At 38.1% G+C, this 21,991-nt stretch overlaps 1 protein-coding gene across 1 annotated transcript in view; it reads right to left on the bottom strand.

Moving 5' to 3' along the window:
- Nucleotides 1-204: 204 nt before the first annotated feature.
- FAF1 (Fas associated factor 1) overlaps nt 205-21,991 on the bottom strand; it is a 272,766-nt gene continuing 250,979 nt past the window's right edge. Inside the window, exon 19 of the mRNA XM_067535422.1 lies at nt 205-3,331. Within this exon, the coding sequence (XP_067391523.1) occupies nt 3,248-3,331 (84 nt within the window). The 3' untranslated portion in view covers nt 205-3,247. The remainder of the gene's footprint in view (nt 3,332-21,991) is intronic.

Here is a 21,991-nt window from a genome sequence, read left to right on the forward strand (position 1 = left end):
ATGCTAATTGCTGACGCTGATCAAAATCACAAAGAACAATTAACAGTAACTAAGAATTCACCGTGTAGTCCTCAGATGCTATATAATCTCCGCAAAATTTATCTCACAGGTATATAGACTTGGTGACTGTGTTTCTGTCCCACAGACAGGAATAGTGAAAGCATATCATGTTTTAAACAAAGGTCAAGTACATTTTAGTAGAAATATTATTGTAACTACAAATTTATTTTATGTTTCTAGTGTCACTGAAAAGGTACAGTTTATGAAAGCCAAAGTCCTGTTCTGCTACATTAAAAAAAATAGTTCCATTAAAAAAAAACCCCACCCTCACTAAATTTAAGGAGTGCAGATGAAGAGAATACAGATGAAACACCTGACTTTTGCATAATCTCTAATATGATTAGGAACAGTAATGCCAAAAGCAGGAAGTTTCCTCAGCAGCTGCAGAGAGAGATCCACCTTCACCATGTTTGAAGGGGTAATAGTTAAAGCCAATACTTCATTACAGTTCATTAACAATAATTCGTTAAGATTTAATATTAATGAATTAATGATAATCCATTAATATGAGGGAGCTGAAGATATAAAAGCAGAATCAAAATCAGAGATATGCTCTGTAGTAACATTGTAACAGTTTTAGGTAATATTGCATAACAAAATTAGTTTGAATAATGATTGGTGGATTAGCTGCACCAGCAGAGCTAGATGTAAATGCTATGGTTAGTTTAGGACAGCAGAAAATCATGCATAGGATATTAATGTTTCCACACTGGATCAATTTGCATTATGGGCCTAATTCGGAAAGGGATCTCAAACTCAGGAGGCTGCTTCTCAAAATCAGGCCCAATCGTTTTTAGAACCAAAATCAAACATTTTCTTGAAATGGAAAGATATTTGTTTGCATTCTGGCAGGAGGATGTTTTCTATACTAGAAGAGGGCTGTAATATCACCACTTAGAACAGTTTTAATTATTACGACCGCATTTTGATGATGCCAGTGTATTTTGTGGTATGAAGAAAATGAGAAGAAACTGCCAAAACAAATGTTAGGAAAAAACCAACAACAAATATTCAAGCCACATTTAATAACTTTATGAAATTAGTATCAAAGAATATATAGTCAAAATACAGAAATAAAGTTGAATGAGAGAAAACAACATGATGAGATCAAACAAAAGTTAAACAGAACAGATTAAATATAAAAAGTTAACTGAAAGGTCGCTCTGCTACGTGCAGCAATATTTCAGCAACTCCTTTCTTTAATAGCCAACTTAACAATGAAGAGCTAATGGGAGGAAAGCGGGGGGAGAGAAAAAAAGCTAAAGCATCACTTTGAAACGCCTGCTGTGTAAGTTACTGTGATTGTGCAAACAATGTCCCCCAGTTTGCAACCTGTGTTAAATTTAGATTTAATAGATGTAGTGTCTGCTCTTGTTTTGTTTTATTTTTCCTGTGAGGCAGTACAAAGGTTTAAAATGAAGTATCTACACTTAGCTCTCCATTACATTTACATTTGCCTTTCCTTTGGCTGCTATTGTGTGTGTTGTGGACTGCAGATGATTAAAATTTGCTTACACATCCAAACCTTTAGCTTGTTATGAATACATCACTTCTAAAAGTATGTGCTGTGTGCATTCATTAATTACAGAATTATCATAAACATACAGTAAGGCTTTCCCCACTCTGAAGTTTGCATTTTTGGTAAGTAACAACATATCAGCTTCACTAACACCCTAATAATAGTCATTCATTAATTTTATATCTCCATCCCTCCAAAAGAAAAAAAGACTGAAGGTGTGTACAGTTAGTTTCTGATTAGTATAAAATGTTCAAATCGGGATTCAATCCGCTATGGTAAAGAACATGAGTTATGTATAAACAAAATGTGAAAAATAATATTCCATGCTTTTTTTTTTTTTTGTTACAAAAGTAGTTTGATTAGCAGCTGATGTTTCTGTAGTGCTCCGTGCACTGTACAGTAAGCCAAGGGATAAAACAAAAAGCATATCAAAATTGTTTTGATGCAGGTTTAGGCATCAAATGTATTTTATGGTATGAGCCTCCAGTATGCTCATTCTATGGTTTAAGTACCTAAAGTACCAGATTTTGTCGATATCAGATACCAGATAGTTTGTGCATACATTTCAGACAATAGAACTAGATTTTGTTAATTTGAGACAGGATCAGTAATCTATTGTTAAAATGTCAAAAAAGTGTGCAATAATAAGGCAGATTTCTTATTACACCATCTCTTTAGATATTTATCATTTGGTGAAAGAAACAAGGTGCTTTAAAAACGGCAGAGTAATAGGATACAAACAAGTGCCAGAAAGAAGGAAAATGCAAAAATGGGAACTACCATTTCTTCCACAATGAGGAATAGAGAATTTTTGTATCTGGTATTTGAAAGGTTTTTAACAGCTGATATTCAATATCAGCTGATTCCTGAAGTGTTGGCAAGATACCAGGTTTCTGGTACTGGCCCATTTCTAACATTATTTAAATATTCACATCATGCAATAAGCAGTTTCACACACTGCAATGTAATGGAAAATACTTCCTAAATTGAATCAGAACTGAGACCCAAAGCAGAACCAGTAAATAAATATCTTGCATATATGTCAAACTATATTCTTCAAACAAAACCTTACATCTTATCAAAGAAGTCAGAAAGTACCAACAAAAATTATATGCTTTCTACTATAATACTGTTAAATTTCCATGGCTGAGAATGTCCCATTTAATTTTTTTCTGCCTTTTTAAATTAGGTGGCAAAGTAGAAATTCAAACACAGAAGTAAAATGCATATATATGAGGGCGCTGGCTCAACGAGATATCAAATATACAGCATTCTAGTGTCAAAAGTACAGGCAGAAATGTCCAAGATTTCTTGGTGAAAAAGGGGCATTTGAGGAGTAAAAATTCTACATAACAATCACTCACATTTTAACAGTGCATTAATTATAACAAAAGCCAGATGAGAAGTGAGCAACAGAGTCGTAATGTTCAGTGTTCATAGCAGAATATTATCCTCTGCTCATTTAAACGAGGTTGGAAACATATACTCATGTGTGTGAAACTTTAAGTAGCTAGGTTTATTCTTTTTTCAGGATTCTTGCAAGAGGCAGAGTTGTGACATTGAATTGAACTGAATGATAGTACAAGATGGTTTTGCTAGAAGCCTTTTTCTCCCATCGCTGTGCCTCTGGCTTATCAAAGGATTATGAGTTCTACAATCTGGTTTGATCTATTCTTTTGCCTCTAGAAAAAGGGTTTCTTGAGGGTACAGTTTTACCTCCAGTAATGATTTATTTGGATCCAGCTGAGTCACCTGTAAAGATAAAAAAAGAAATCTGAAAAGACATGGATAAGTAGATTTCCTGTGAACTATATATCTTCAGGAATATAGATTAATGTTCATTGGGGAGCAGTTTTGATTTCTGCTTGGGGGATTCACAAAGGTAATTCCCATTAGCGCTAATGGGGAACTCTGTGCACGAATTCCCAGTACACTGGTGAAAGAACAGATTCCTTTATTTTAAACAGATTCCTACTCATTTGCTCAGAAGAGTTGTTTACTTTCCATCATCATCGTCACAATGGAGATATCTGTTTTTGTCACAGTGGATGTCTTTCTGAAAGGATTACTGGAACACTAGGGGTGAAGGTGAGAGATAGAAATAAACTACAAGCCCATGTGCATCCTAAATACCCACTTAGTTTAAGAGGAGATTTAAGTGTGCTAGAATGTAGGATTGGCTTATATATTTTATTCATTTGAGCCTTGGTTCAGCAAAGCATTAAGGGCCATTTTTAACCGCATTTAGGAACCTAAAGATGCAGATAGGAACCTACTGGGATGACACACCTAGGCACTTAGCTAAGCAGATCACTAGAAGCAGGTGCCTGGGTGCTTTTGAAAATCCCACTAGGCACCTATTTGCATCTTTATCCCTAAATACCTTTAAAAATCTGGCCTTTAAGACTCTGAGCACCTTCAACTACCATTGGCTTTCACTTTAATCTAAGAGTAATCTCATCCTTATTCAACAAACATTTAAGTCCCTCCGAAGTAACTTCGCTGAACCTTAAACATGGACTTAAGTGTTTTGCTGAACTGTAGCATGTGCTCAAGTGCTTTGGGAAACTGTCCTACATATGGGCCTGATCCATGCATGTAGGCTCAGTCTCTGTACCTGTGGAAGTTTACCAAAAAATACCTCCCAGTGAAATGTTTCACATACACAAAGTAGTGGAAAGGAGAACCCGGCCTTCTGAATAAAACATTTGGGTTGTAACGTTCAGATTTGAATAACACCACAGTGGTATTTAAAAGGACAATGGCGAGGTTTTGATATAAATATTTAAACACTACTTTTTATTTTGTTGTGTTGAAATAATTCAGTGTTAGATGGAAATTTAGTTCTGCTGCAAATCCATTTTTACTTCTGTCATTGTACATGCACAATGGTTTGTTATTGAGGTTATGCTCATGAGGATTGTATTATTAGCATTATGCTAAAACCGCAATGACAAATCCATACAGGCAAGCCTTATTTAGAAGCAAAAAGTGTTTTACTTATGACCATATCATGCTACTAGTTTTTAAGGAGAACTCTTCATAGAAATCAATGCTTAAAAAAAAAAAAAAAAAAAAAAAAGAATCAGTGATATAGGGTCCCAAGTATGCCTGGTATTAGAAATTACTATAATTAAAAACTAATGTATTTAATTTTCATTTCTATCTTGGATTCAGGTTACTTCTCTTATCAATCATGGTATACTACAAGTTTTAAAATGCAATTAAAAACTGTACTGAAAATTTGTTTTCAGAACAAAAATGATTATTTAAAAAGAGGTAAAATATTGTACCTTCCAACTTCAATGCATCCCTTTAATTTTATAGCACATATTGCAGTTAACTTTGTTGCCACTGTTTTATTGTACAATTACAGATAAGTCACTATTTTTATGTTTTTTAAAATGTGCTCATCACTTTTCGAAGCCCATTTAAAATCAAGTTAATTCACCCTGATGAATATAATGAAAGTACAAAAAATACAGATGTATATTTTTAATTCCCAAAGCTGGGGTATATTTTCCTATGTTTTATGTACCACAGCGAGTTATCTGTGAATGGTAGAGAGAAAAATAGTATGTACAGACACCAAACTATTAAATTCGTTTTCAATTCCTATAATCTACACTCCAATTATGCATTCCTGTACAGAGGCTGCTTAAATTATTGAAAGGTTGTTATCATAGAAAGCAAACCTGTTATGCAAAAAACAGCCAAAGTAGTGCGTTTAAGTTTGTGATTACAGAAGTATACTAATTAAGTATATTGTTGCATTTTTAATGATTTAGTATTGTTCTGCTATAGTCCATTGCACTTAGGCACAGAAAGGGAAGTATGTAGGGACCTTTATAATTCTCAGCACAAGAGGTACAGTTCACCTGAGAGAAGGAATTTTATTTCTCTGTTCAATTTAAGCCTGTATTTAATTAGATCCTCTCTTTTCAAATCCCACAACCCCTTTATTGCAAAAGCAAGAAAAAGTAGTTGGAGAGAGAGAGAGAGATTTTTGTCTGTATCAGGCAAAAACTGATTTGAAAAGCAAGGCTGGGTTAATGAACACTATCCTCCAGACTGTAACCAGATGGAAACCTATTATTCACTTGAGTGTAATTAAGGATACACATCCTAATCAAAACTCTTGGGTTTGCAAACTTCAGTTACCTTAATAACAACAATGAGCGATGTCCTTTTCTCAATTTCTTTATATGTGAGAAGTTAGTTAAAAGCAACATTGAGTACCTGCAGTAAGAAGCCTGTGCTGCTTTTCACCCTTGATTTCAGTATGCTGTTTTTTAATTCACTAAGGGACAGCAGAGTTTGCAAATGTTTACACCATTACCCAATTAACTAACAATATGGCTCCTACATCTGTCAACAAACAAAGCTGTCGTTGCTTTGTTTTAGCTCCTTGGCATTTTCTGTTCATATGGGTCGCCATTGTACTTAATTATCACGCCATAAGCCTTTGCAGCTTCTACTATGTTATTTGTGGTTTGTAAATATGTTGTTTACCAAAAAGAACAAAAGCCTTATTAGTGAAAACACCTCTGACCATAAGAAATGCTTCAACTGGTGAATAAATATCTGATTAAATTCAGGAATAAATTAAGGCATCTCGTAACTTAAAATATCTTTAAACAGAATTAGAAACCAAGAGAGTTGTACACAACAAAGATCAAAGGCCCTAAAAGAAATGTCACCAACATAGGTGTGTCTACCACACTGTTCTAGAAAGATGTATTCTGCCTAGCCAGATTTATATAGCTATTTCACAGTATAACTCCAAAGACTTAAATTTTCTTTATATTAATTCAATTTATATTAATTAAATTTATAGTGTGTTACATTAACACAACATTAAAATAAAATCTGAAGACCATTTGGGTACTTCTAAAACTTTGCTCTGATGTAATGTCTTTCAGTCATCATGCTCGTGTATGTGTGTGTGTAATATAGACATCTGAAGACTAATGTATGCCACATATGTTAAACTGAACAGAAAAGAAGTTCAGTCATTTATTATCTAAAAGGTGACTTGCACGTTATGGCCCCATTTCAGGGAAATATTTAAGCATATACTTATTCCTAAACACCAAAATAGTCCTATTGATCTCAATGAGACTCAGACACTTAAGGGTCAGCACACACTGAAGTGCCTTACTGTTTACAAAATTCCCCTCAACTGAGGCATTCAGTACATTTGTTTAAGACTTGCTTTTTTCTTTTTATTCTCAGATCCCGTGAAATCCAATTCCACACCAGTCACTAGCTCACACTCAAATGATGCCCCACATATCCCATGGTTACAAAAGCAGATCGGGCATAGAATTGGCCCAAAGAGGAAGTAGAGTAAATGTCTTTTTAAAGAATTTTGTGGTTTAGCAAAGTTTTAAATATTCTATATTTCAAGGGATATAAAACAAGAGCAACCTTTTATATATCTTAGGAAAGGCCCTGTCAGGGGTCTATGTCTCATGCAAGGTCAATGGCTTAGTGTTTGTTGGGACGCCACATAAAACGGGAGATGATGGGAGCAGGACTGGATGTTCAGGAGCTCTGTAAAGTGCTCAAGCTTATGAAATTCTGTAGAAATAACTTTCATTGGTGGATTTTATATTCTATACATTTTAATATCTTTTTATAGCAAAATGAAGTTTTTCCTTCCAAAGTCATTTTCTGCAGTATTGGCATGCTCACCTGAACTGACCTACGTGTGCTACTACTACACATTCGCATCCTGTACAGCTGCAATTTTACTGTTTACAAGGTATGGTTTCTTACCCACCCTAACCCTGCAGGGAAGAGATAAGAAAAAAAATGGCTTAATGCCCAGGAAGGTCATTTAAAAATAATGAACTGAATATACAATTATTATAACAAGTACTAGAGCAGAAAATATCACACCCTTCACCTCCCTCTACACCCTGGGACAAGGATCCAATTCTTGAGTAGCACAAACCTCTCTTCCACTTACACACGCATGACTACATTTCATGAATCTAATGGACAAAGAGTTCTTTTACTCTCTTTCCTAATCCCACTAAGTATAAATGCAGTGGAAGTTACTTAAATGCACACCTGGTAAAGGACTAAATCTGTTTAAAAAACTATATTTTCACTCTGACACACAAACAAATACAGTGACTCCTTTTTACCTATTAAAATAATAATCTCTGTGTTTAGAAGGGTTATCTGGATGTTAGGTTCAACTATGGGCACAAATAAAGTGTGTGTACTTCATAGAAATATATGTAATTAGATCTGGTTTCGCTGAATTAGCTTGAAAATAGTTTTAATTTGAATGAAAGAAACCTGTCATGTTAACAAATAGGGAACAATATTATATCATAGTTAGCAAAACATGGGCAAATAAAACATTACAAATCTTATTGCTCTAATCTAGAAATTTCAAGTGACTGAGCTACTATACATATATAGCTGACTTCTGTATACTTTTAAAAACAAAATTTTAAATCCAACACATTTCTTCCAAGATATATATTTAATACAATAACCAATATTAACACATCAAAGAAAGATATGCTATAACCTGCCCCCCCACACTCCTAATCCTCCTCCACAAAATCCATGTAGCTGTCTAGTGAAAACAGGCTTCAGTGGAGCTATGACAATTTACATCAGCTGAGAATCTGCCCATAGATCCTGCTTATCCAGGCCATATGTGCCTGACTTATATTACTAGCTGTTTGTCTAGATTGTAGGCTAAATAAGGCAGAGACCATGTCCTTCTCTGTCTTTTGTACAGTGCTGAGTACACTGACAGAGCACAAGAGCACAACACACAACAATAAACCAAAACCGAGTGTTGTTCATTTTTGCAATTTTATAGCCAGTCTTGTGATATTTGGGACTTCCAGCCTCAGCTGCTCAGGCCATGTTGATTACATGAAAATCTCAAGTTCCTTTTTAAAAAAAAAAAAAAAAAAAAAGAAAGTAAGTTTCTAACCCTTGTAGTTGCAGAGAAAATTTTGAACATGTAAACCCTGATGGCTACACCACCAGAATACAAATAAAAAGAACCACATATTTATTATTTTTTAAACAGGTCATGATTTTTGAACAAATCTCATGATTTTTTAATAGTTGGGGTTGGCAATATTGCAAAACAGTGTTAGATCTGCTCAGAGTGTTCGATGTCCTTACGCCTTTTAGTATTTTAAAAAAAATAAAACCCCACATATTCAAATGGCATCAACAAAGCCTTATCTATTTATGCAGTACTGTATTACTGTATACCATTTTTACAGCATAGTTCCACCACAATATATGTGGCTTTCAGCAACTTTGCACAGAGCAAATTAAACATGTTAACAATAATAGTTTGCATTTACATCGTAACTTTCAGCCTAGAGTTGGGAACAGAACCTAGGAATAGAGCTGGGTGAATAACTGAGTTTTCAGTTCAGTGGCAGTTCTGGGGAGAAAATATAATTGGTTGGAGTTTAACTGAATCTGAAATTTTTCAGAATTTTTGGTGAACAGAAAAGGTCTATTTCAGGTCAGATATAGAGCAGAGATTCAAACCTGGGTCATCTCAGGTGAGTGCCCTAATTACTGGGCTAAAGGTGACTGGGGGTGGGGGGATTTAAGAGGGAGTAGCACCACCACCTCCTCTTCTCTCTCCACTTTTTCTGGCTGTTTTGTGAATGGCCGAAACTATTCATTTCAAATTCACACATAGTTTTGGGTCGATTGAAACTGCCTTTTTTGTTGAATAAAATATTAGTAAATATTTCACCCAGGTCTATCCAGGACTTCCAGGTCCTTGCTCTAACTTCTAGATCACCCCTCTTGTCCTTTATTATATCATTACATTGTGTAGATTGTTGCAGAACAGTTAGAATGAACTATTAGCCTGTATGTGTTATAGACTGCACAAAGTTCTGGGAGAAGCTTAGGAAGCAGATTCACAGAGTATGACTCTTTCTTTTACGATGACCTGTTGCACTGAACTGAATGGAATTCTTGCATCACTGATTTCAACTGGACTACATGTAGTGAGAATTATAGTATGTAGTAAGACTGTATAGTGTTTAATCTTGCATAAAAGGATAATGTACAATAAGAATGATCCAAGTGGTACTGTACATGGTGAGATATAAGTAGTGTTTGGTCCGTGGATGTGACCGATCAACATATATTACCATTAAAAATGATAGAAACAAGCCTATTGGTCTGGTGGCATTTAATGAGTAGGATTTTGAATCCTTGTCTTAGTATTTATCTCTAGAGGTCAGACCTAGTAGTGAGAGGCACAGAGCTAATACTATCAGTTTGAATGTTAGAGAGTTGGGGAGAAATGAGTGTGCCCTGTGCCACTGCCATGGAACTTTGTACAGATGGATTTGGATTAGAAGCAAGGTGGGACACAGGGAAGGAAGGTTCTGCTGGAGGCCTACTGTTATACTCAAATAGGATAGATAAGGGATAGGAAGGGAAGATGGGAATATGGCTAGTCAGAAAGGCTAAAGGCTCAAATCATCCCACCTCTGCTTAAACGTTGAATATTTGTTACTGATTGGATCTGGTTCACACAGAAGGGTTTAGCTGTCATGGAAAGTCCACAAGAAATTCCATCACGTGATGTCAAATCAGCAGGTTTGGGGGATCCAGCACACTCACCTCTGCCACTTGAGCCAACAGAGTGACTGATAGCAGCAGTAGATTATCATCCTCTGTGAGGGCCAGCACTAGAGTTGGATGGGACACGTCACCCGTGAGTTTCACAGATATTTGCTGGCAGCATAGGAACGGAGAGACTCAGGAAATCTGGGTCCTACTCCATACTCTAAAGGGGAGTGTGCTCTAGTGGGCACAGACCTTTCTGCCCATTCACCCCAAGCATGACCCCTTCTGCCTCATCCCTCAAACCTGTCCCTGTCCCATTTCATTCTCTCCCTCAAAGCTGACTCCTTGTCCCAGTCCCATTTTCTTTACTTAGCCATTCCCAATCTCCTTGTTCAGCAAATCCTAATCTCATGCTTTGGGATTCTCCATCCCAGTCTCCCCATCACTCCCAGTCCCCCACAACTCCTTGTCACCAGTGTTCTCGCCCAGCCAGGCCCAGTTCTACTCAGTCCCACGTCCATTTTGTGTCCTCCACTCCCCCAGAGACTGATTTCCCCTCCCCCTGGAAGCCTCATTTCCCATCCCCCCGGGCTCCAAGTGCCAATTTCCCTCCATGGGCATCTCACTCAGTATACCCCTTCTCTCCCCCCAGCTCCTCATCCCAGTCTCTTTGCCCAGCCAGTCCCAATTCTCCCCCCACAAGGTCCTCATCAGATCTCCCATCTTCCCCTCAACTACTGGCTTTTGTTCCCCCCGTTTCCATCCCTGGCTCCAAGTATCCTGGCCAAGCCAATCACACTCCATCCTCCACACTCTTGGCTCCCAGTCTCTTTACCCTGCCAGTCACAGTCTTACCCAGCCTCTCAACCCCAGTTGTTTTGCTGAGGCAGTTCCAGTTTCTCGCCCAACCCCAGTCCTAGCTTCTCTCTCCCCAACCTGGCAATTACTAGTCCTAGCCTATCTTCCCTTCCCCATACTTCTTTTCCTAATCTGCTCCCCCAAGCAGGTCTAGATCTTGTCCTCTCTGCATTAGAACTGGGCAGATTCCGCGTCTACACTGCCAGGGAGTGTCATTGAGAGCACAAGAAAGACTGCTCTCAGTTTAGGTGCTTGGACCTGGCCCAGCCCACAGCAGCCCAGAGATGCAATTGCAGGGAAAGTCCCGCTCTTCCCTGGCTGGAGAATGCACAGTGCAGATGGAACCTTCAGGGGATTTAACAATAAAAAAGGTGGGCCAAGTAATCCACCATCTGTACAGTCTCCCTCACGACTAATGAATGTAAATTAACTGTAGAGTAAAGGTGGTGATTTGTTGAGTTACCTCTGACATCACAATGGTCTAAGACTCTTTGCATGGCATACAGATACATGCTTTCCTTACTGTATCTACACCTCATGGGTGTAATTTATAAAGTCAAAAGGCTAACGTTAAAAATTGGACAGTGACAGAGTGCAAATCCTAGTGATGATTGAGCCTGGTGATATTCTGAATAAAAAGCACTCTCAGCCATGCTTGTAGTTATTTCCATTGTTTCACACTGATTCAACAGACATTCTAGGCTTCAGAGTGACACACAGAGTGTGACAATCCTGAAATCTGACTATATAGCTCAAACATCTCTACTGAGCATGTGTAAACTGCAATTTTTCAAAGGCTTATAACTTGGGCAGATTTTCGCAAGGACAGCAAAAGAAAGGCACATCTTTGACAAAGGCTGCCCCCCTGCCAAATTTCGACCATGTGGGCACTAGAGCTTTTCAAAGAAAAGGTCACCAGAAATTTTTAACATGTGTACAATAATGTATTTGTCTTTGTCCTTAGACTTGTTTTTGGAAAGGGCTGAACCATTTGGCTGAAATTTTCCAAAAATTCAGCCTGAGGCAGACACCCAAGCATGGAAAATTTCAGCCTGAACAGTCAAAAGATTAGTAAAGTTATAAGCAACTGAAAACAGGTTGGACAACCTTAGCAATAGGTAGTGCTACCAGCCTCACCTATAATAAACAAAACAAACAAACAAAGGAACTTTCAAGACGTGGCCAAGCACCATCTTGACTACTTTGCTTGCACGTTGTATCTATAGGTTTTTTAGATTATAAACTCTTTAGGGGAAGGGTAATTTTGGGTAATAATGTTGCTTTTACAGGTTAAGTTAGACCCCCAATGAATTTTAATTACTGCTTTTTTTGTGTGTGGGAAGGATAGCTGGTATTAAGATTTCCCTTATCTTGTTGGATCTTCCTAAGATAATAACTAAAAGTATAGAATGAGAGCTAGTCGATACAGGGTTTTAAGGATTTCACCCATCCTTCTTCTGAAGGAGGGGCCAAGGGTATAAAAAATAGGCTGTTCCCTAAGGCTTCAATATATGCCAACCTTTTCTTCACATAATCTCATTACTTCTCGTCCTCATTTGCATCAACCATGATCCCCTGCCCAGCAATTAGAAAGGCAGGCAGTCCTGAGACAAACAGGAATTGCTCTGCATCAGCCACCAGGGGATGTTTAAGCTCAATGTGCTAGACCCTCCTCTCTGGATTCTGAATACCACCGCTGCACTGCGCCAATACTTTTATTTTGACTAAATGAGAATTCTCAGCATTAACGTTTTCTTTTGGGGGCAGAGGGAGAGAGAGAGAAAAGAGAGAACTCCTTTGTGTCACAGAAGTTTCCACCAGGAGCTAAACAAAGCTGATGACCATCCAGTCTAGGCTCCCAAGCACTATGAGAGCTCCTCCAGAGGACACTCTTAGCAAAATAAATTGTTTCTGCATAGACTACTAGATGCAGATTGTCTGGTGAGAAAGTACTGGACAGTAATGGGATTTATATGCATTTCATTATGATAATGTAGAATAAAAATCCAAAAGGGTTTTTAACACGAGTTCAAAGGATGAAGATCTCAGACAAGACAGTGATGAGCACTGTATAAAAACATGACTGAAAAATAGATAGAATCAATAACATACACAGGACAGCTTTTGCAATTTAGTTTGAAGTATTTACTTATCCAATTACCAGAACAGCAGGAGATCATTAAATGTTCTAGTTACCAGACAAAGCATTTTTAATGTCTGAATGTTACCAGGGCTCTTTATGCGTATTTTGATACTACGTTTTTTTCCTGTGCGCAAAAATGCACAGAATGAATGTGAAGCATCAACCATAGTTTGAAAAATAAGAAGTGTCTTAGGGTACGTCTACGTTCTAGCTGGAGGTATAATTTCCAGCTTGGGTAGACGTATGCATGCTAGTTCTCATAAAGCTAGCTTGTAAAAATGGCATTGCAGCCACGGTAGCACAGGCGGTGGGATGGGCCAGCAGTCCAGAGCACAATCCTGCCCAGGACTGTAGGCATACACTTGAGTGGCTAGCCCATCTTGCCGCCACAGCCACACTTCTGTTTTTAGCTCACCAGCTCGATCAAAGCTAGCATGTGTACATCTGCCTGAGCTGGAAATTACATTCCCATGTTGAATGTAGACAGAAGTTTAGAAAAGGCCACTTTAGACTGCATAGTGTTATAACCTAACCCTGTTTCCCAACTTCACCACAGTGTACTTTCCTCTGCAATCAGATAATGTACTAAGTCTCCCCTGAAGTAAATATCTTCTAAAATGGGGTACTGCTGGGCAAGAGTGCATTCACTGGAGGGCAGGGAATGGGCAGAATATTTTAATCCTGTCGATAGTGGAAGTATTCTTGCTTGTTTGTTCATTCCCATTTTGGGCTCCTCAACTCAAGATGAATACACTGAAGTTTAGTAGTCAGTACAGATTATTCAGTACTGGATTCTGGCTTTGATGAGTCTTAAATAAAACCAGAAATAATGTATTTTTTCTTCACTGGCCTGGCTTACGCTTCTCCTAGAATAAGTTAGAGTTTTCACACAGAAGTCAACCTCACACTTTCAGAGACCCTGATTTACAGTCAAATTCTGTGGATCAATTTTTCAAAAAATCTGGCTACGCGGGGGTGTGTGGTCAGGAGGGAATTCTCTCCTTTTCCTGTGTCCACATACAGCTTTGCATAGATAGCTAGATGTATGAGGGAGTCTTCCCCTAAGATTTTGGATATCAGCCATTACTGATGCCAGGACACCAAGTCGGAACAGTTATAACAAATCTTATTTTCCAGGAAGGAAATGTTATAAAAATTTTGCTGAAAAGCCTGAATCATTCTAACATTCACCCACAAAAATTCTGACCATAATAAATAGGGAAGTAACTTATCAGTAACTAAAGTCATCAAGATATCCTATGAGTTTTGCCATTGACTTCAATGAGGTCAGAATTTCACCCACTGTCTTTGCAGATTCTCACTGAAAGAGGCTACATCTCATGCCTTGTGAGCAATAGAACCATTCAAAGGAGTAAAACCATCAGAGTAGCATGTGACTTGAACACAGATTTGAATGTTCTGACCATGATTATAAATGGCCCTGGTCACCTGAATTTAGTTCCGTTAGACCTATGCTCAAGCTTGGGGCTAATAAGGCAGGGCTTAAAAATCAATAGGCTGAGCAATTGAAAGGATAGTGCCCTTCACAGAGACACTGAACATGTCAGTCAGTTATGGACAGCTTGGTAATACACAAAGCTCTTTTCTTAAACCCAGTAGACTTCTCCATGCAAAGCCTTTGAGTGATTCCAAAGATTAGCATCAACAGCTGACTAAACTACAAGTGACTATTAAACTACACTAAACGTAGCTAGCTGGACAAATAAAACTAGTATGACATAATGGAAAAGAGAGGAAAGATGTGTTAAAAGCAGAAAGTGTTGGTTACATAGACGGATCCAGCAGATGAAGGGAGAGGAATTGTATGACTTAAATGGGTGTGGGCTTCTGTTCAGCTGTTTGGAGAGTCTGGATCAGTGGTTGATAAACATGTGCCCCAGCAGTTCTATTTCTTTGAATGGTTCTGCAGTTTGCAAAGGATGACATGCAACCTCCTATGCAATCCAGAGTTTCATGAAGGAGAATGTAAACATTTTAAGTTTTAAACTATGTTTGTTTGTTTTTTAAAATGCAGTTACTATTTTACATAAGAAATACGAACAATTAAAACCCACTGAAGAGATTACATGGATCATATATCAAATTACACTTTCTCTCAATTTGTAGAAATTATGACAAAGAGGAAATGCACCATTAACCATGCAATAAAATGAAAGAGTTGTAGGAGCCTCTTAAAACACGAGAAAAACATTTATTTCTCTAGTTGATTTTGTCCTTTTGTACTGGGAAAACATCAATTTATATCCTAGAACTTGAAATTAAGACAACTTTTTAGGTTTGTTTTAGTGACTTGTTTGTGCTCCAGGACCATTAGTTATATTAGCACTGTTCTGGGAACACTTTGTTAGTTAGCTAGGGCTACAGAATTACTCCAATGTTTATTTACATAAATACTAATAGTATATCAAATTCAGCAATGGAGTAATGTGAATTTAAAAATCTATTTGAAATCCAGAGGATGTGTTGTCTAGACAACTTTAAGATCGATCAAATACTGGGCCCAGATCTATTTGTTACAATTCTTTGTATTTTGATTGTGTCATTTTAATGGCTTAGCCCCTGGATACTAGAGCATGATCTCCAATGAGAGTAGCAGGCACACTGTAATTTAGTAGTGCAGTGAAGAATCCCAATCTGAGCTATTATCCAGTGAAATGAACATCATCTCAGTGAAGTAACATTTGATTTGAGCTGACACTTCAACTTTTTAACTCTGAATCTCCTGTCTCTATTAAAACAGCCAAAGGTGCTGCAGGTGTAACCAGGTGAGCAGGCAGACAGTCCCCACTGAATCTTCTACAGTGCTACTCAGTACCAGAGAACTAATGGATATGAGCAGCGATACAGTACGAATCCTTCCACATATGGCTGCACTCTGCTCACCCTTTCCACAGCCTTCTATCAAGGTGAAGGGAGGAGAAAGAAAGCCAAATTCTAAAGGTGTTCCTGGACGTAGGACTTTTTGATGATTGCACACTATCTAATGAGCTAATGGCTAAACTATTTCTTGAAGGTAAGACTAGCTCTGAAACTGATAGTGCCATACAAACCCTCCTGGAGCACCCAGCTCACAGGGCAGGAATGCATATTACCCCATCCCACAGGAGAAGGTAACATGCTTGCCTCTCTGCTGCTGGACAGATATGGTGACTGGTGCATAGGATGATCTGGCCCTCCCTCCTTTGAGATGGCTTCCACCAAAACAGACACTGGGGGACAGTGCTCCTTGGGGAGCCCAGGGACTGTGCTCATGCCTGGCCCTTGGAGGGAACATAAGGTGTGTATGGGCAGTAGTGATTCCTCCCCTACCTTATACACCTCTGCAATGATCAGGAACAGCCTGGCCCTACGCCTACTGAAATCCTGATCAGCACCTATCTTGACTGGATGTACAGTGTGGGATGGGTTAGATTAAATTTAGCTTTCAGAGGAAACGGATTTATTCCCTGTTTCTTCAAACTGCTGTCGGAATTGGCTAATTAAAAGGATTTAAACAATCTTAATACTCTAAACAGAGCAAACTGGTTCTGAATTATTAAGCAACATTTTAGATGCATTTGAATAACCTTAAGCGACTTAACTGCCACCTGACCCTAAGCTACAGCTCAGATAAATAAATGTGAAATGCTGTAGAAGTCTTAGCTTATTAAAGCTTCCAGATACAGTAAATAAAGAGCTTAAGTCTCCAGTACACTCTCTGCAAAAGACACTCTAAAGTAAATGGTTTACATTGGTGTGCACTTAAAGAGGAAATTGAGGGCAGAAAAAACTGCAGGTTTTAATTTTGATTTCCAGAGGAAACCTGTAAGCACAGAATGTACAAAGCTCCACCAATGCCCCTGCATGGTGCTATAGGGCACTGCATTGCTGGAGGTGCTGTCCTTCAAATACAATGTAAAACCCAGGTCAGGAACATTCTGGTTAGTCACTGAAGATGCCATGGCACTTTCACAAAAACAGGTTGTTAATGCTGATATCCTGGCCAAATTCCAATCTGAATAATTCCATTCTGTTTACTTAAACTGCCCCCTGTAGCGTCAACTGGACATTGTATACTTCACTTTCTGATCTCACATGTCATGAAAGGCCTGCTCTGTAAGATGTACAAGTGCCTCAGGAAGATTTCTGCAGACTTCCCCATGGGAAGTGATAGCACACTGAGCTGTGGATGGATTTTGTAGCTGGCACACATGGAGGACCATCACTGATGTTACCTGGGAGGCCTTTTAAACTGGAAGAGACTCATGGAAAGGCCAAAAGGTAAGAGTACTGCTGAAAGAGCAGACTCATGTCTCTAGGGCTAGCTCTGCTTTTTGCAGTGTTGTTAAAGAGTTGCTGTGTTAATATGGAAGAGGTGGCTGCATTTCGGTGGTAGGTGAAGTGATTCTTGGAAGGAACCATCAAACATAACATGTAGGCTGCGTGAAAGCCAACAAGCACATTTCACATCAAATACCAAAAGAGCATTCCCCTTCTTTAAAAAGATTGATGTATATACACACAGCCTTTGCACATGCAGCTCACGAAAAAATACATACAGTACTATATTCACAGTACACCTAGTATTGTAATAAAAAGGCTAAGCTTGTATTAACTATACAGATATTTCTGCACAAACCACTTATGTGGCCAGTAAAAAACAAATCTTCCAAGGTATTAGTCAGGAATCCATGACTAAAACAGATTCACTGGTGTGAACTATAGCTTTGGGCTTGTCATCCACTTTGCCATGGCTGCAGTATTGAAGGAAAAAGGTGGTTACTATTCACTCTTATTGCCAGCGAAAGGACAGCACAGTTAGTGAGAAGTCCCAGTAACAAGTCACTGCATGTGCTTAAATGCTTTGGAATCTTACTGCTGTTTTTAAAAAAACAAGTAGTGTCTAGAAAAGGTTAATCTGTGTATTTACTCATGGGTAGAAGTTTGTATTTACAGTAGGGTTATGCCATCAACTTTAAGTTAGCCAAGGATATCTATGTAAACATCAGGAATATAGAACTAATGAATTTTTATTTACTGGATATGCGAAAATATTTCGACAACATTTTGTTGGGGCATCTGAACTGAGGGCGTTAAAAAGAAAATTTTGTACAGCTGGTTGAAAATGTTCTGAATGAACAGTCTTCTGTCAGAAAATGCTGATTAGACAAAATCAAAATGTGTCAAAGGAATGTATCGATTTTGTCAACATTTTCAATGAAAAATGTTGAAGAGCTCCATTTTGACATGGTAAAGTCCTGCATTTCATCTTTATTATTTCAACTTTTATACTATTATACTTTATAAAATCTGAAATAATAATAAAGTTGAAATGAAATGCTTGACCTTTTCAAAATATAGTGATTGGATAAAGTCGTTTTGATATTCCCCAAAAAGCTGCGATAAGGGTAGATACTCTGTCCATGTACCAATATGAGTGTGAGAGGGTACTGACTGGTCACAGTATTTAAATACAGGAACAATAGAGCTTAACGAGCAAAGGTCTTGTTTTTGTTCTGTTTTAAGTAATCTGGAAGACCTGTAACATGGGAGACATTTTGGGATTGCTCTTCTTCACTTTGGTTCCAATGAAAATGAGATTATATGCTTAGATGGAGTAAAGTTAATCAGCAATTAATGGGGTTCTGCACATCACTACTTCAGACTCTCGCTAGAGTATTGGTCATCTGCACTGGTGAACATTCTTTGCTATTTTGAGTATAGTAGTAAGATGAATACAAGAAACGGGATGTTTCCTGTTTGTATGACTCCATCTTCTCCTAGGGCAGCAAATTCCCCAGGTGAATTAGGATTCCCAAAGTGTATTAAGATGACAGAATAATAAAGTGAAATGCCTTAATTTATACTATAATTAGAGAGCTTTTTTTTAGTATGAGAGCAGAAAACGTTTGAAAGCTAAGCTTCAAGAAGTAACCTAATCACAAAAATACAAACTGAAGCATTAACAACAGAAAATGAATTAACTCATTGAAGGTAGATTTATATACATCTAATCTCTAAACTAAGCAGCAAATTGCACATACACATGTGCCAGAAATGACAATCATGTCTGATCACATATTTCCATGCCACCGAGTCTCTGAAGTCTATGAATTATGGATATTGTATCATAGAGAAACAATTAATACATTTTCTTTCTCAAATGCAACAAAGGACGTTTTGGTTTAGCACAGTGTATTGTTATCATTGCATCCACTGGTGAGGCAATGTGGGTGCACGTTACATGCAGTGCATTTCAGATTAAGAGATTAACATTTCAGATTAAGAGAAAATAGCATTCCCCAAATTTAGAGAGCAAATATACTATAACCATGCACTCGCTATCTCTTATGTGCTCTGACAGGGAAAACAGTATAACCTGCAGGCTAAATGCCAGCAATTCCAGAACTTTCATCTTACTAGACATTCTAAACATGACTAGACTCAGGTTTAGATGTATTACAACGCAATAGTTACAGGGGTCGCTACTGAGAACACTATGCCCATAGCTTGAGGTACCCTGCTGGGATGGGTATACAGAGCTACTTAAACTTCAGCTTATGATACAACTCACACCCTGTAAATTTCAAAGCAAATCCAATTTGAAATTCATGGTACATGGTTGCAAGAGAAAAGGATTAAAAGGGCTTTTTTGAAAATTTACATTAAAAAACCTGTCCCAAGTGAAAACCTCATTCAGACTTCCATTATAAATAACACCACTGCCACCATGCTCTTATATAGCAGTTTTCATCAGTACATCTCAAAGCGCTTAACAAAGGAGGTCAGTGTCATTAGCTCCATTTTTCAAATCAGGACACCAAGGGTATGGCTTCAAAGTACCATGAAAAACTGCCCCCATTCTCTATTTTATGGCAAGATTAGAGCAAGCCAGCGGGGTAGACAAACTGGATGACCACCTGGGGTGTCACACGATAGGGGAAGCAGTGGAATTAATGATGGCTGTTTGTCCCCAATTGTTTATCTATCTTCATCATGACAGTAATTGCTTACATAGCAAGTGCTTTATTTCTGGGGTCATTAATTAGGACCAACTAAAGGTACTAATAATTTAATAAATTAATTGTCTAATATCTGACCAAGGGCTGGTCCTGGGCAAAATTCCACACCGTTGTCAATGATCTGTGCCCTGTACAGTTCATATCTACCCAACTTCATAAATATTATTGTGTTTTGTTAGTGTTCAGTTGTTCAGTCATGTTTATGTACAGAATAAGCAATACAAGGTATTTTTTGCTTATCCTGTAGTTGGCAAGCAAATGTAAAAATTGTGCTAAAAATCAGTGGGCACATTTCAAGTTCCACTGGTTTGAGTCTATTAGTTCCAGAGATATTTCCTATTTTTAAAAGGGGGAATTCTGTTAGAACCAGTAGAATCTTTCCAACCAGTGGAACTTTTTAAGGGCACACAATGTATAGTGTTTACTCTGCTTTTAGGGATTTTTCATTTGTGTGTTTCACATAAGTACAAAATGTTCACATTAAAAGGTGGACAATTCCCCTATAACCCCACACCTATATCCATCCACCCACCCACACAGAAGAAGTCCTTCAGAATCACAATCCTACATGCAAACTACAACTTGACAAGAAAAGTATTACATAACAAGGAGCTAGAGGTTGATCCGATATTTCTGCAAGATTTTAGGAGTGTATTTTGTAATCCAGCATTACAATCCTATTACCACATATAGAATACCCTGGAGTTTACTATTTATAGTACTAAAATGCCTTCAATATTAGAATTAGGTCACTCTTCTCAATTCATAAACTCAAACATTTTTACATACATAGTTATACATGAGACTAATGTAAATCAATTTATTTACTAATGAAAACATCATAAGGCCATCCAGCCTAACGTTTGCTCCCTTTAAGTTTATTTTAAACTTACCTTCCTACTGCCACTTAATCTCCTCTCTCATTCTTTTGATACACAAATCTAGCCCAGGGGCCAATTGTGGAATGGACAGTCTAGTTCTTAGTGGACAGTCTAGTTCTTAGTGGGCAGGTGTCTAAACCACAAAGCACTCTGTCACAAATTGACAGAACCTTTGCTGGCAGTCTCAGTAGAGAAGCCAAGGATTGACTGAGCACAGAAGCTGATTTCAGACTAGGGTTAAGAGATACTGGTAGGGCAGCACAAGAAAGCTTGCACTGCCACTTCTTTTGGTGCACCTATTCTGTGGATGAAGAGGACTTCACTTTAAAGTGCAAACCCACTTCTTTCACCAGCACTTACAGTTGTTACAATGTAAACAAACCCAATGGTGGCTAAACGATGCATCTTCTCTAAGCAGTGTTTCTTCGGAGAGAGAGGTTTTATTTGTTTGTTTTACAAACTAGATTTGCTTTGGGTACTGTACATTTAGTACGTCAGTGTTTGTTAATAGGAGGGCGCTACGGCATAAGATAAAAATCAGTGTATAAGACACAGTTAAGAAGTAGCCAAGTGTTCCATCACATTACAGAAACAGCTACAAATTGTAGTTGTGATAAAGAACAAACTTCTTAAAACACAGAGGACCCAAATCCAGCAAGATACTGAGCCCCCTCAGCTCCTCCTAAAGGCAACGGAAGTGGACAGTGCTTAGCATCTTGAAAGTGCTCTGAACCAGGGAGGACAGGGCCCCTACTTTGTAATTAAAAGGCACTTCCTGGGCAAACTGCTTAACATTGTCCATACTGGAAAGAGTACTCTTCTCTAGTTAATGAGACTGCTCTTCTGAAGGGCTAGGGAGTCTCCCACTGAAGGTGCCATTGTGATAGTTTTTTTGGGGTGGGGGCGGTTAGTCTGTGTG

Source organism: Emydura macquarii, unplaced genomic scaffold, assembly GCF_026122565.2.
Source record: "Emydura macquarii macquarii isolate MOO-44397 ecotype Brisbane River unplaced genomic scaffold, CSIRO-AGI_Emac_v2 contig_3506, whole genome shotgun sequence".
Taxonomy (NCBI): Eukaryota; Metazoa; Chordata; order Testudines; family Chelidae; genus Emydura; species Emydura macquarii.